The sequence below is a fragment of the Pristiophorus japonicus genome, chromosome 10 (genome assembly GCF_044704955.1).
Source record: "Pristiophorus japonicus isolate sPriJap1 chromosome 10, sPriJap1.hap1, whole genome shotgun sequence".
NCBI classification, from domain to species: Eukaryota; Metazoa; Chordata; class Chondrichthyes; family Pristiophoridae; genus Pristiophorus; species Pristiophorus japonicus.
This window is the reverse complement of record NC_091986.1, coordinates 193,779,474-193,794,111: the sequence shown is the minus strand read 5'-3', so window position 1 is coordinate 193,794,111 and position 14,638 is coordinate 193,779,474. Positions and strand designations below refer to the sequence as shown.

General features: G+C 42.6%; 1 protein-coding gene across 1 annotated transcript in view; it reads left to right on the top strand.

Annotated features, from left to right (window-relative positions):
• atp10a (ATPase phospholipid transporting 10A) overlaps nucleotides 1-5,837 on the top strand; it is a 235,348-nt gene extending 229,511 nt beyond the window's left edge. Inside the window, exons 20-21 of the mRNA XM_070892454.1 lie at nucleotides 1,644-1,831; nucleotides 3,526-5,837. Coding sequence (XP_070748555.1) covers nucleotides 1,644-1,831; nucleotides 3,526-4,258 — 921 coding nt within the window. The 3' untranslated portion in view covers nucleotides 4,259-5,837. The remainder of the gene's footprint in view (nucleotides 1-1,643; nucleotides 1,832-3,525) is intronic.
• The last annotated feature ends 8,801 nt before the right edge of the window (nucleotides 5,838-14,638 follow it).

Genomic DNA, 14,638 nt, shown 5'->3' with positions numbered 1-14,638 from the left:
ACCATGAGCTTGGTGGTAGGTTTGAAGGTTTGAGGGCGTGGTCTTTTGAACAATATTTTCCTCAGGTGGCCGAAGGCTGTGCTGGCGCATTGGAGGCGGTGTTGAATCTCCTCATCAATGTGTGCTTTTGTTGATAAAAGGCTCCCGAGGTATGGGAAATGGTCCACGTTGTCCAGGGCCGCACAGTGGATCTTGGTGACTGGGGGCAGTGCTGTGTGACGAGGAGAGGCTGGAATCCCTGCTGAGGTGGATGGAATCCCTGCTGTGGCACTAAAGTATGGCAGAGAGGCACTGTTGGCGCGAATACATGACCTCATCTCTCTCATCTGGAGGGAGGAGAGCATGCCGGGAGGTCTCAGAGATGCAAGGATCGTGACCATCTTAAAAAAAGGGGACAAGTCCGACTGCGGCAACTATAGAGGAATCTCCCTGCTATCAGCCATTGGGAAAGTTGTCGCTAGAGTTCTCCTCAACCGTCTTCTCTCTGTGGCCGAGGAGCTCCTCCCAGAGTCACAGTGCATATTTCGTCCCCTACGAGGCACAACAGACATGATCATTGCAGCGCGACAGCTACAGGAAAAATGCAGGGAGCAGCACCAGCCCTTATACATGGCCTTCTTCGACCTTACAAAGGCCTTTGACACTGTCAACCGCGAAGGTCTATGGAGCGTCCTCCTCCGTTTCGGATGCCCCCAAAAGTTCGTCAACATCCTCCGCCTGCTCCACGACGACATGCAGGCCGTGATCCTTACCAATGGATCCAATACAGACCCAATCCACGTCCGGACTGGGGTCAAACAGAGCTGCGTCATCACCCCAACCCTCTTCTCAATCTTCCTCGCTGCCGTGCTCCACCTCACAGTCAACAAGCTCCCCGCTGGAGTGGAGCTAAACTACTGAACCAGTGGGAAGCTGTTCAACCTTCACCGTCTCCAGGCCAGGTCCAAGACCACCCCAACCTCTGTCGTCGAGCTACAGTATGCAGACGACGCCTGCGTCTGCGCACACACAGAGGCTGAACTCCAGGACATAGTCGAGGTATTTACTGAGGCATACGAAAACATCGGCCTTACGCTAAACATCCGTAAGACAAAGGTCCTCCACCAGCCTGTCCTCACCGCAAACACGTTATCAGTTCATCCACTAGGCTCACAACTGCATACCTCATCGTGGATGCCCTAGACCCAACTGACTGGGGTTTTATTGAGTCCTGTGAACATCATGTGACTGGCTAAGCCACTCACAATGCAATAGCTCTACAAACCTGTGAGCATACTCCCAGGTGCATACATTACAAGGCCCTTCGAGCCTGCTCTGCCATTCAACAAGAGCATGGCTGATCTTCTACCTGAACTCCACCTTCCCACACTATCCCCATATCCCTTAATTACCTTAGTTCCCCAAAATTTATCGACCTCGATCAATGAATAGGAATTGAAGCTTAAAGGTGACTTCTATAAAATGGAGCTGATGTTTTTAGAATTTCTATTCGGTTTTCTAACACATATTAAAATGTTCTGGTTTGCATGAATTGGCTAATGTCTGTTTACCCGTCAGCTGTCTGCTGCTTCAGACTGAAATCATTCAGCAATGTAAATATTGTTCCAAAGGATCAATCAGATTGTTTTCTTTTATATTTTCAGACTTGGATGCATGTCGCCTCCATTACCTTCAGCCTCCTTCTGTTCTTCACTGTTGCATTAAGTTACAATGCAGCCTGTCCTAACTGCTACCCTCCATCCAATCCCTACTGGACAATGCAGAGGTTGATGGGCGATCCAATGTTCTATCTAATATGTATCCTTACACCAGTAGCCGCCTTGCTACCAAGGTAACTTATATAAGCACCGCGATTACATTACTCAATTACAATTACACAGATTGGGTGCAAACCCAACAAAATCCTACTGAACATACTGTATGTATAACAACAACCTGTATTTATATAGCGCCTTTAACGTGGTGAAACGTCCCAAGGCGCTTCACAGGAGTGTTATGAGATAAAAGATTTGACACAGAGCCGCATAAGGAGAAATTAGGGCAGGTGATCAAAAGCTTGGTCAAAGAGGAATGTTTTAAGGAGGGTTTTGAAGGAGGAAAGAGAGGCGTGGCGATTTAGGCAGGGAGTTCCAGAGCTTGGGGCTGAGGCAACAGAAGGTACGGCCGCCAATGGTTGAGCGATTATAATCAGGGATGCTCGAAGGCAGAATTAGAGGAGCGCAGACATCTCGGGTGGGGGGCTAGAGGAGATTACAGAGATAGGGAGGGGCGAGGCCATGGAGGGATTTGAAAATAAGGATGAGAAATTTGAAAGTATAGTAGACTAGGTTGGGAATCATTTGCGTATAAATCGATGCAAATTTAGGAGGAAGGTACCAAGCAGAAAATCTGATGAAATCAGTGTTGAGAGTCAGTTACCCTATTTTTCGGTTGTAAAGATTGTTTTTTTAAATGCTGTGGGATGTGCAGCTTAAGAGTGTGGCATGTTGGTGAGACACCATGCGACTCAGTGGATGCACCTGCAGTTGCAGAAATAGCAAATATTTCAACTGAGCCATAGAAGGAGTCAACCCAAGCCACTCTTGCTCACCTCCCAGCAGCCGTTTACAGAGAAGCATTTGTCGTGGCCTCCGAGTAGCTCATTTGCCCAGCCTCAGCCAGGGTATGGTCCCTGCCGAGAGGCAGAGTAGCTACCACTGATTAAATGTTAATGAACTTGTGCAGCTCACTCCTTAGTAAAATATCGTATTGCACATCCTGGAGAATTTAATTTGCAAAACCCACTTTTATTATGAATTTACTTGTCCAATTTACCCACCCTGATGACCTAAAGTAAGCACCAATAACAGTGCCTTCAATTTCTTCCAGACAAAACAAGGCTATGAATAAGGTGCAGGGTGTTTGTCAGAGCTGATAGCAAAGATGGAAGCCAGCAACTGTTCTTCACTTCTCTCAGCTTTTAATTCCCCCTTGACACTGAGCCTGCCAGGTTTTTATCTTGTATACACCAAATTTTCTCCTCCTTTTCCCATGGGATGCACCAATCCCACCATCCCACAACCCAGCCCTCATGAGAATTGTAATACAAGTGAAATTGACAGGAGCACAATAAATGTCTTCCCACCCTTTTTTCCCCTCAAAAAAAAATGCCTGCTATAAACATTACCATATGGAACAGAATTGAAGATCATTGAAATGGGATGGCTTAGGCAATGGCATCTGAGAAGCTGGAGATGGAGGGCTGTGCTATTTTTCCCGTTGTTTAGTCAGTAGCTGTATATAACAAAGTAGATGAGCATTTTGATTGAGCCAGGCAAGTGTGAATTTTAGTTTTCAGCATTTTGATACAAGGTAATTAATACATAGCACAGTCATTATTGACTAATGAATCATATGTCGGTAGGGGGGAGGCTTCAGATTGATTTCTTAAGCCTGCGCAACAATCTCAAATGTTTGCTTTATTTTGGTTTTAATATCCTGCAATTTTTTTTCCCCCTCTATTTAAAAAAAAACAAACTTCTCTAGATACTTGTACCGAACCTTTCAAGGCACCTTGTTCCCGACACCAAACCAGCGAGGTCGCCAATTGGACAGGCTGCACCCTGTGGCGTGCAGCCGTGTGAGTAAATGGCATGCCCACGGCAATTCGGCAGCCACGCCAAAACCAGACTTGGTGATTCCGCTTTCGAAGGACTCTGGGATTATGGTTGACGAGTCCTCATCCACCAATAGCCAAAGTGTCCCCTTGGATACAAACCCAACCTCCAATGGACCATTAAATAAACAGCTGGCACCGGAGTTACGAGAAACCAGTTTACCTGCAATAGAGCTTGCAGAAAGTGCAACAAATGGTGCAAACTACTCTCTTCCAAACGGTAATGCGTCATCCGTTTCCATCCGAAATGCACTCTCGCACTTGCACGAACTTCAGTGCTCTAACTTGGCAACAGAGTTGCCTTTCACAGAAGATGGAGTTCGATTGAACCCTCGTTCTGGGGTGGACCAATCAAATTTACACTTACTAAACTGGAGGACATCCCCTTCATCTGCTAATGGGGCCATGTGTTTTTTACATTCCTCGTCACATAGCGGTTTACAGACACAGATGGTGGAAGGAGAGAGATCTGTGCCAGGTAATATAGAGCCGGAGGGTACAAAACTCTCTGAAGAAGTGTTTCGGGACACTTCCCACATCTCAACCAGCATGATTCAGACAAACTCGTTGGAAGAGAGTTCTCTGGAAATGACTCCGTTGTGACCGAGAGCTGGCTGCCTAAAGTGCCTTTATCTTAAATTTTGCACAGTTTCAGATTTTAGTCTTTCTGATAAAAATTTTATATTTAATATTAGATTTGTGAATCCTAAATAAGAGCAAAATGATGTATTTTATAATTTGCACATGTAGAATTTAGAAAAGGTTGTGCAGAATTTAATATATAACTATCGGAAATAGTGCGGTTATCAAAATGCCAAGTCACGTGAACAGTTCTGTATGTCCTATCTAAATGCTGTGTCTAGACAAACTTTTGCACCCCATTCCATTCCACTCGCCCCCACCCCTGGGGGGGGGAAAAAGCCCATAGCTGAAAATTGAGACTGCTCTAATTTGACACTTTAAAAAAAAAAATCTTTGTTTTGTTTCAAGGACCAAAGGGAAGATGGTCACTATGTTAGTGATATCAGAAACATAATAGGAAATGTCCACTGGTCACTATGTTAGTGAAGTCTGAAACCTATCAGGAACGTTTCCTCTGTTCTAAAAGGATCCATTTGCTATTTTATATATACTAATCCCAAATTCCATTTGCTAACAAGAGCCTGTGCCAGTATGTGTGTGTGTGTGTGTGTGTGTAATTGTAACTTTTGCTGGACCGCCCACCCATTATACACGCGGCCGATCCGATATCGCTTGTTTAACACTATCACCAAAAGTTAAAGCCACCCGCCGTGTGTGTGTGTCCATCAACGTTTTGTATGTCCATATTTATAATGGAAACTGCCTATGTAAGATTGTCACCCTGTGATTACACCTCTCTTCCCTAGAGATGCTGCAGTGCCATCTCTGGTGGGATGGTGTAATTACAGAACAAGAAGTTTAAAGAAGAGCAGGTCATTTAGCCCCTCGAGCCTGTTTCTGCCATTCCATGAGACCATGGCTGATCTGTATCCTAACCCATTCCACCTGCCTTGACTCCATATCCCTTAATACCCTTGGCTATCAAAAATCTATCAATCTAAAACTTGAAATTATTAATTGAGCTAGCATCTGCTTTTTTATGGGCGAGAGTTCCACACTTCTACCACTATTTGCGTGAAGAAGTGTTGCCTAACTTCTCTCCTGAATATCTGGCTCTGATTTTAAGATTATGTCTCCTTGTCCTAGTATCTCCCACCAGTGGAAAACGTTTCTCTCCATCTATCCTATCCACATAGGCATTGCCATTATAAATGTGAACACAGAAATTTATAATAGAAAATAAGGATAAGAAGGTATGATCTTTACAATGAGGATTCATTAAATCTGTAAGCTCAGCTCCAAAAATCTACCATCCACTTATCCAGCTTCACCTAAAGACTACACTTGCTCTTGACCCCGATATGCAAGGGAGACCAACTAATTAGAATGTATAGCATAGAACAGGGAATTCGGCCCATGGTCAGTGCCGGTGTTTATGCTGCCACTCGATTCTCCTCCCACCCCTCTTCATCTAATCCTATCGTCATATTCCTTTCTCCCTCATGTGTTTATCTAGCTTCCCCTTCAATGCAACTAGTGTGTATAATTTGCTCTCTCTCTAAAAGATCATCTATATTTTAAAATGATAAATATGAAGAGTATTACTTTCATTTACTTTAATCATCTGGGCCAGCCCTGGATTCTGGCTGGTGCAGGGGGTGGGGAGCAGGGGCAGGGGGGTGGGGGGGGGGGGTGCAGGGGTCCAAGGTGGGAAAATTCACAACCTGTTCTGTAACAATTTCCAGGAGATAGAGGAGTGGCAGGTTTCAACTGGGGAAGGGAAAGCAAAAAACTGGTTAAAACTTTTTAAAAAATAATCTCGTACCAGTTGGAAGACTTTATAATTTTCCTTTGCCACAATAACTATATTGAAGTCTCATTCTCCTCCTCATCCAAACACTGACCTTCTCCCACAAAGAAGCTGCATCCATGATGTGAAGCAATCTCAATGCTAATGGGATTCGCGGAAAACAGAAAATTGCTGCCTATTTAATTGTGGGATACACAATGAGGCACCAGAGATATGATTGATAACTGATGTATGAGCATCAAAGTCAGGAGTGATGATTGACTCCTCTCATGCACTCTATTTATAGTGCATGCTAGATTAATAAATTATAATGAACTTATAAAATTAGATGCAAGTTTTAATTGGAGAGTAAACGTTATGAATTATAGTGTGGTTGTAATGTTGCTGTAAATTTTATTTTCCGCACGATGCCATCGATTCCCATGAAATAGGAAAAAATATTTCCCAAAACAAAGCTAAATGATAAAACGTAACTCATTCAATATTCCCCACACTGGTGGCAATTATTTCAGGCGTCAAAGGTTTAATAAGTGGAAAGAGGTGTTTCAGTAAAATAGCCTTAGTGCTTGGATACACAGGGCTTGCACTGTAGTAGGAAAAATTAATTAGCTTTAAGAACCCCGATTCCACAAGAAAAGTGGTGCATTCAGTCACAGTATCCATTAGTAGATTGCTTTGTTTAAAGGTGGCTATAGATAGCATGGATGGCACCTGTCCCATCTGAGACCAAAACTGACTAGCAACTTCTAAAGAGAAGGATCTAAGCTGTAAAATATAGTCCAATTTGCACTTATCCTTATGTTTATTTGAAGGTGTTAGTTATTAAACCTGTTAAGCTAAGCAGTGCATTTTCATCAGCAGATGAGCACAGATCAGAATTCCAGCTGTGATGCCAGGTCTGGCCTGCCCAGCCCCTCTTCTCTTCCCTGCCTAGTTTGGAACTGGGTAAAGTTGGAGCACCTCAATGCGAATTGGTCCTAGAATGTGGATTGATGCTAATTTAAATTGAATAAATTCTTTAATAATCGAGAACATTCTGGGATTTCCTGAAGCATTCCATTAGCAATTGGGGGGGTTGGCGGCCAGCTAACCGAATCAATAGATTCCAACAAACGTGCCTAATTGTGGAAGTGGTCAGACCGTTTAGCAAGCTATCGGAGAGTCCATGGAACCTACTGCTAAAGCACAGACCATGTACAGTTTGCACAATGCTGGATTCTCATGTCACAGTTAATTGTCCGCAGGAGGTGACATGCCCAAGGTCCATGACCCCAAAAAGACGAAGAGTTCATCCCACTGGAATTTTCAAGGTCTGTAAAAAGGATTTGTGACCCTTTAGGAGATCATTTTAAAATCCTTAACTTTTCATTATGTCACATTCAGGAGTTATGGAAGAATATCTGATTCGATAGCAATACTTATTGTGGGAACAACCAGGCTTGATGGGCCAAATGGCCTCTTCTAACTGCGTACCTTATTCTTTAAAAAATGAAAGTTACTGTTAAAATCTAACTGTAAACTCCTAGTACCTCTATTGAGACAATAATCCAGTAAAGGAATAGGCTGAAATTTAATTTAAGTGTGCCTGTGTGTGTATATATATATATATATATATATATATGCATTTCTCCCAATATTAAAGGGCTCGGTCTGTCCATTTCTCCTATTCACATAATTACTAAGTGTGCCACAATGTATATGCATTTCATTTGCATTGTGAGTTATTGTATTGCGTTAATTAGCTGATCATCAGTTGGCATAAAAATTAATCTTTGCAAATGGACACCACTTAGGCCTCTTTTCCTTTGACCTTGCATTGACCTTAGCAGATATCTGCAGGAGATTTTAGGGGTTTTTTCTTGTTATTGCTCACTAATTCTTTTGGAAAAAGTACTTTCCATCATCCTTTTATTATCCATGTGGCGATTGACTTCAGCTGTCCTCATGTCTACGTGCCGCTTTCATAGTTATGGACTTCACTTAGAGCAGCTGTTGCCCTTCAAGAGGCTTTCCACTGTTTCCTCTCCCCTTCTAATATCTACAAGACCATTACCTCCCTCGAGACACTGTGACTCCACCGAGGAGTGCTATTGAAATACATAAAAGTACCGGCAGCTTGTTTCACAACTCGCCCGATTAATCGCTTCCATTGAAAGAAAACGGGCGGGAAATTTTGCTACTGGCCATTTTGTGCTCGCCAATTAAAGGTCAAATTACTGCCATTCGACCCAACCAGTCAGTGTCAGCATGTACACTTACAAATAGTCCGAATCAGATGTGCCCACCCTGTTCCCATATCTTTTCCTCCCCTTTCTCCCCCGGGAAGTGAATTCCACAGCCTCACAACTCTCTGCGTAAAGAAGTTTTTCCTGCCCTCTGTTCTAAATCTCTTGCATTTAATCTTGTGTCTGTGACACCTCGTTCTAGATCCCTCCACTATAGAGAAAAGTCTGCTTCTATCTACTCTGTCCCATTCTTTTATAAGTGTAAACACTTCTATCTTAATGCCCTGTAATCTGCATTGCTCCAATGAAAGGAACCCCAATTTATCAAGTCATTCTTTGTATTTGTATTTTCTTTTACCTGGTAGAACCCCAACATAGAGTCTTATGTTTTCTAAAGCACTTTCTAAATCCACCCTACCCGTGATCTGGGAAATTCCTCTCCGACCCATCTAGGCAATCAAAACTGGTCCCTGAATTCCATGCAGTACCTACCTTCTGTAAGAGATGATCTCCGTCCAGCCAGAAACAAATACAATTCTTGCTTGAAGGAATTCAGCGAGTCGGTGTCCACCACACGAGATGACAGCCAGTTCCAGCGGTCCACTATTCTCTGGGTAAAGAACCATCTCCTGACATCTAACTTAGATCTGACCTTATACAACTTAAATTTGTGACCCCTGGTCCTGCCTAACCTATTTAATTGAAATAAGCTGTCAGTTGAAACACAATCTGTTCCCTTCATTATCTTATAAACCTCCATCAGATTCCCCCTAAGTCTACACTTTTCTAAGGTGTAGAGTCCCACCTCTTTTAGCCTATCTTGATAACTAAGATGCTTTAGACTGAGAATTAGTCTAGTGGCCCTCCTCTGCACCCTCTCCAAAATCTCAATATTGCCCCACCATGTGAGGAGACCAAAACTGGACACAATTCTATATGCGGCCTGACTAAGGTCTTGTACAAGGACAAACAGTACACCTCGTCTTGTATTTCCTATAATGTGGAGCCCAACACTGAGGTCTTAAGATTTTATATAGGCTCCTATATAAAAAGAAGCAAAGAAAGACAAACTGGAAATCTGAAATAAAAAAAGGGGGAAGGTGCTGGAAATACATGAAAACTTGTGTAGACATAGAGGTTGAAATCGCACTGTGTAACACTCGTAACAAACATGATTGTACCAAATGTTTTTGTGTATTGTCTAAATAATAATTACTACAGGTACGAACCCATTAATTACTGGTATTCCACAATGTGAATTCAACCTCATGTTTTTTCTTGCACATCATCCCTGGAACCATTCTAGTAAATCTCTTCTGTAATCTCTCCAAAGCCTTCACCCAGAATTGGTCACAGTACTGCAGCTGGGGCCAAACTAGTATTTTATTGTGTATGGTCTCTCCTCATTCTTCCTACCACAATGTATCACCTCACACTTCAATCACTACACAGTCAATGATCTGGTGTCAACTTGGCTCAGTAGATATCACACCCCATCTCTCAGACTTGTGGCTTTAAGCCTTACTCCAGCACCTGAGCAAGTAATCTAGGCTGACATTTCAGTGCAGTACTGAGAGAGAGTGTTGATGAGATGATAAACTGAGGCTCCATCTGCCAGTCCAGTCGGAACATTAAAATGGAAAACAAAATACTAAACTTAAAACTGCATTCATTATACCCCCAAGGAAGAATTTGAAATTCTAATTTATAAATACAAACTAAACTAGTAAATTTGAACACTTTAAGCCTTGTTGCCTCAAATATCGAGGGGTATCGTGGGCTGATTTTGCTTTGCTATCGGAAAGGTATTAAATCTGCAGCTTCACCGTGATGTAACCAAGACTCATTGCATTGGCTCCGACCATGACTGATTCTTGTCTAGAGCCTCGAAACTGTGCCATACCTTACCTCTCTCGTCTTACCTTTCTCCTGCAATCTTAGGCCTTTAAAAACTCAAGCTTGACATCAATTAACTGCCAATTGACCTCACCTTCCTCATTCTTTCCAATTTTGGTGGTGCCTGCACTGTGCGCCTTGTACTTCATCACTGTTTCTCAATGTAAAACAATCCTCTGTGCAGATTGTAATCTTGTTGTTTAAACCCAATCATTCTCAATTTATATATGCCCAACATTTTTCATTTTTGACAGCCACCCTGGTGCATTCCTTTGAAGCTTAGGCCTCATTAGAATTTTCGTCCTGTCAAACCACTTCAGTTTTAACTCTGAACTACAGCTCCTAATTGCCTGTTAAGGTGATTTTACATTGGCTATAGTCTTCTAGCTCTCCTAACTGTCTGCACCTGTCGCAGAGTCGTAACTGACAATAATGCCAGACTTAGAACGGCATCAGCAAAAATGAAGATAATGACATGAACCTTTTCCGTTTCGTGTTGAGATTTTTAAATTCATTGCAAAAATGATACACAACCTTTTTGCAGATGTTCAAATTCCACGGGGTTGGACTCTAGAACTTGCTTTTTGGTGTGGACGTTTGAGCAATGTCGCCATTGATATATTACTGTAGAACCCTTTTTGCCCCACTAGGAGGGACATTCTAATGGTGCTTTTGTTTTAGACATCAGCTACTGCAACAATACTGTACTTGTGTGTATTTATATATATTCTGTTGGGGCCTGTATGTTTTAGTAGTGTCAAGTCTTGGATCACTTATTTAAACATTTTTAAAGTTTGTATGCCTAATCTCGTGGCTTTTGGAATAGCAAACAATTGTGCAGGTGAAACAAGTCAGTAGAGAAGAGTTTAAGCCCAATACCTTATGGGTTAAGAGACACATCTCCCAGTACTGTAAGGTACTCATGAATCTCTGTCATCGGCTGGGCCCTGAGCTGCGATGCACTGTGGAGACAGGAGAGTTTTGCCTCAGCAGAGGACCTCCTTCAAATTGCCAAGCAAGTGTCTCATCCAGCGTGGAGGGAAAATAAAGAAAGAAACAACTATATTCTGTTCCAAAATGGTGCTCTCATCTTTTGAGAAACTCTGGCAAATACAGTCTCATAGAATCATAAAAATTTACAGCACAGAAGGAGGCCATTCGGCCCATTGTGTCTGTACCGGCCAAAAAACAGCCATCCAGCCTAATCCCACTTTCCAGCTCTTGGTCCGTAGCCTTGTAGGTTACGGCATTTCAAGGGCATACACAAGCACTTTTTAAATGCGATGAGGGTTTCTGCTTCTACCACCCTTTCAGGCAGCGAGTTCCAGACCCCCACCGCTCTCTGGCTGAAAAAAGTTCTCCTCAATTCCCCTTTAATCCTTCTACCAATTAATTCAAATCTATGCCCTCTGGGTCTGAAGTAAGATCAGTTTAAGCTGTCGTGATCTAATTCCTAGTGGGCAAGATCTGCAAATCAAAATAGACCTCAGTTTGCTATCGATACCTCCTCTATTTATGGAAGTTCAGTGCAGTAAAAGGGAAATCTTACGTGATGTTGCTTGCCACATTATTTCAGGTGATTATTTGGCACATCATTCATCAATTGTTTTTATAAATAGTTCCAATTCATTTTTTTTAGTTATACATGTAAGAGTTGTCACCAAGTTATGCAAACTAAACAAAGATTTATTTTCATCTCAGAAAGGATATTTTCTGCACCTGGTGTTTACAAATACTATTTTTTTTTTAAGAACATTTTTATTTACTTGAATTTTGTTTTAGATTCATGAGTTGCTCAACCAGAAATGGGACTGATTGTTAGTAAGTGTAAAATGGTTACCTAAAAGGTTAGAAAGCGCAACCAAATCTCTTGTGTTGCTTTCCTTTTGCACTATAATTAGATAACATAATGGCACAACATATTGGTGACATAAAATTACAGCGCAGAATGTAATTCATCTCACTGCTATTTATCGGAAGTGTTAATATTTTTAAAGAAAGGGCTTTGTATTTATAAAGTGCTTTTTAGGACTTCACCATGCCCCAAAGCACTTTACAGCCAATGAAGTACTGTTGAAGTATAGTCGTTGTTGTAATGAAATAAAATAGATTGGACAACAGCCTGAATAGTAACAGGGGCAGGTTACGTGGATGGGTGGGTGGAGTTTCGGACAGGAAACCACTAAAGTCAGCCTGATTGAAAGGCTTGGCTTCAAGTCGGGCAGGGAGCACTCCACAGGAGCAGGTAGGTCCAATCCATGATCCTGGGGAGTGGGTTCTGAACCCGGGGGGGGCGGGGGGAGGGGAAGAGGCCAATCCCCGACCCTGGGAGTCTTTGTATATAGGGAGGGGGTAATGGGGAGAAGCATTCCTGCTCCTTCCTGCTGGCCCACAGGCAATGCTGTGAAGGCACTTATCTTCTCCCTGAAGCCTCACATCAGCTGCCGGGTTTCTCGAGGCCTGTGAAACAGCCTCCCACTGTAAAACGTGAGTAGCAGGTTAAATCAGAGGCTACCAGCCTCATTAACACATAAAAAATGCCAGCCCGCCCCCTGGGAGCAGGTTGACTGCCCGCCCCTTGTCCTGCATCCGTAAACTCCGGAAGTCGGCGGGTTGGAGCCGGCTTCCCGACACACTCGGAATCTTTCCCGATTTAACCCCGCATCCAATCCCACACTCTCACCCATGTTAAAATTTGCCCCAACACTTCTGCTAAAAAAAGTGGCGAGAAGAATTTTAGACAATCCTTTCTACAAAATAATTTCAAGGCCTAAGAAAATATCCAGCCAAGTCTTTGGAGCAAATAATGTTACAGGTGGTTGAAAAGCTAGTCCTGGCTTGTGTTTATGGACTATAAGGTACAACCAAATGTTTCTCTTAATTGGGAAATATTGCATCTACTTGTGAGCAAGTGCCTCACATAAAGCACCTTATATGGGACATACGGCATATGTTTTTCTTTGTACTCTCAGAAAGTGTATCCAATTTTTTTTGTATATAATTTAAAACATTTTATGAAGAAAGGAGCAAAAAATATCAAGATTATTTTAACTTGAGAGTTATAATTATTGGAATCTAATAGCTATCAAATGCATGTGGATCTTTCCAGTTAAACATATGGATTATTTTGGCTGCAGGTACCCAAGTTCGATAGTGTTCGAAATATGTTTTGTATTTCACGTTGTCTGACTGTTTTTCCAGGAACCGTTTACCTAAAATTCTGTGCAGGCTAATCACTTCACGACAGGCCCCATCAGCAATTTTTATTCTTTACTGCCCAAATAAACCCAAGTCCTTTTTGGGCCCGTTTTCACGGGCACCCAGTTGCCCAAGTTGGCCAATCTAAATGTACGAGGGTACACCGTCAGGGCTGATAAGCTATTTAACTTTGGCAGCCCACACAGCCACACCTGATCTCAACCCACATCCCCTGACCTCAAACAGCGGGAATCTTGACTCATTTTGCTCTTGCCTAGCCGAGGGGCTCTGAAGCCACTTGTAACGCTACAACTATTTTTAGACAAAGATAGACAGTTTCTTAAACGATAAGGGATTAAGGGGTTATGGGGAGCGGGCAGGGAAGTGGAGTTGAGTCCATGATCGGATCAGCCATGATCGTATTAAATGGCGGAGCAGGCTCGAGTGGCTAAATCGTCTACTCCTGTTCTTAGTTCTTGTGTTCTTATTGCCCTCCCTCAGGTCAGTTAGCTTGACACAGGCTGGGAACCTCGCCTTGGGCCCACCTGCTGTCCACAACTCGCTCACTCGCCACCGTGGCAGGGGAGTAAACTGTTCTGATGGTGTTGCCCAGCGACGTATCTAAGCAGTTTTACTACAAAAGGAATTTATTTCAGGACAGTGTGAATAATGAAAAAGTTTGAGCGAGTTGTTTTCTGTTTTCAATTTATTTTTTGGAGCCAATTCGTGGACAACTGCAGAAAAACAAGTCTGTGAAACAGTTACTTGGCTGGCTGAGATCTTTTATCAGACAGTTCATATTTGTATGCAAGTTTTGGGGTTGTGAAATGCATCTTTAAAAAAGGAACTGCTGTTCATTCATAGAAGATCTTTTTTTTTAAATATATTCACTGGGAAATCCCTACATATTTTATCAGATTTGTACCATCAAGTAAAACCAATCTCCTTTTGTTTAGATGTAGAAAGCGTCCTGAAGAAAATAAATAAACTCGCCATTAAACAATTTTTTTTTTTTAAATCAATTTTCGTTGCTACATAGTAAAATTCAAAAACACACCCGAGTGCACAGAGGGTCCCCTTTACCTGACAACTCATCATCATCACAGGCAGTCCCTCGGAATCGAGGAGGACTTGCTTCCACTCCCAAAGTGAGTTCTCTGATGGCTGAACAGTCTGATACAAGAGCCACAGACCCTGTTACAGGTGGGACAGACATTCGTCGAGGGAAGGGGTCGGTGGGGCTGGTTTGCCGTACGTTCCTTCCGCTGTCTG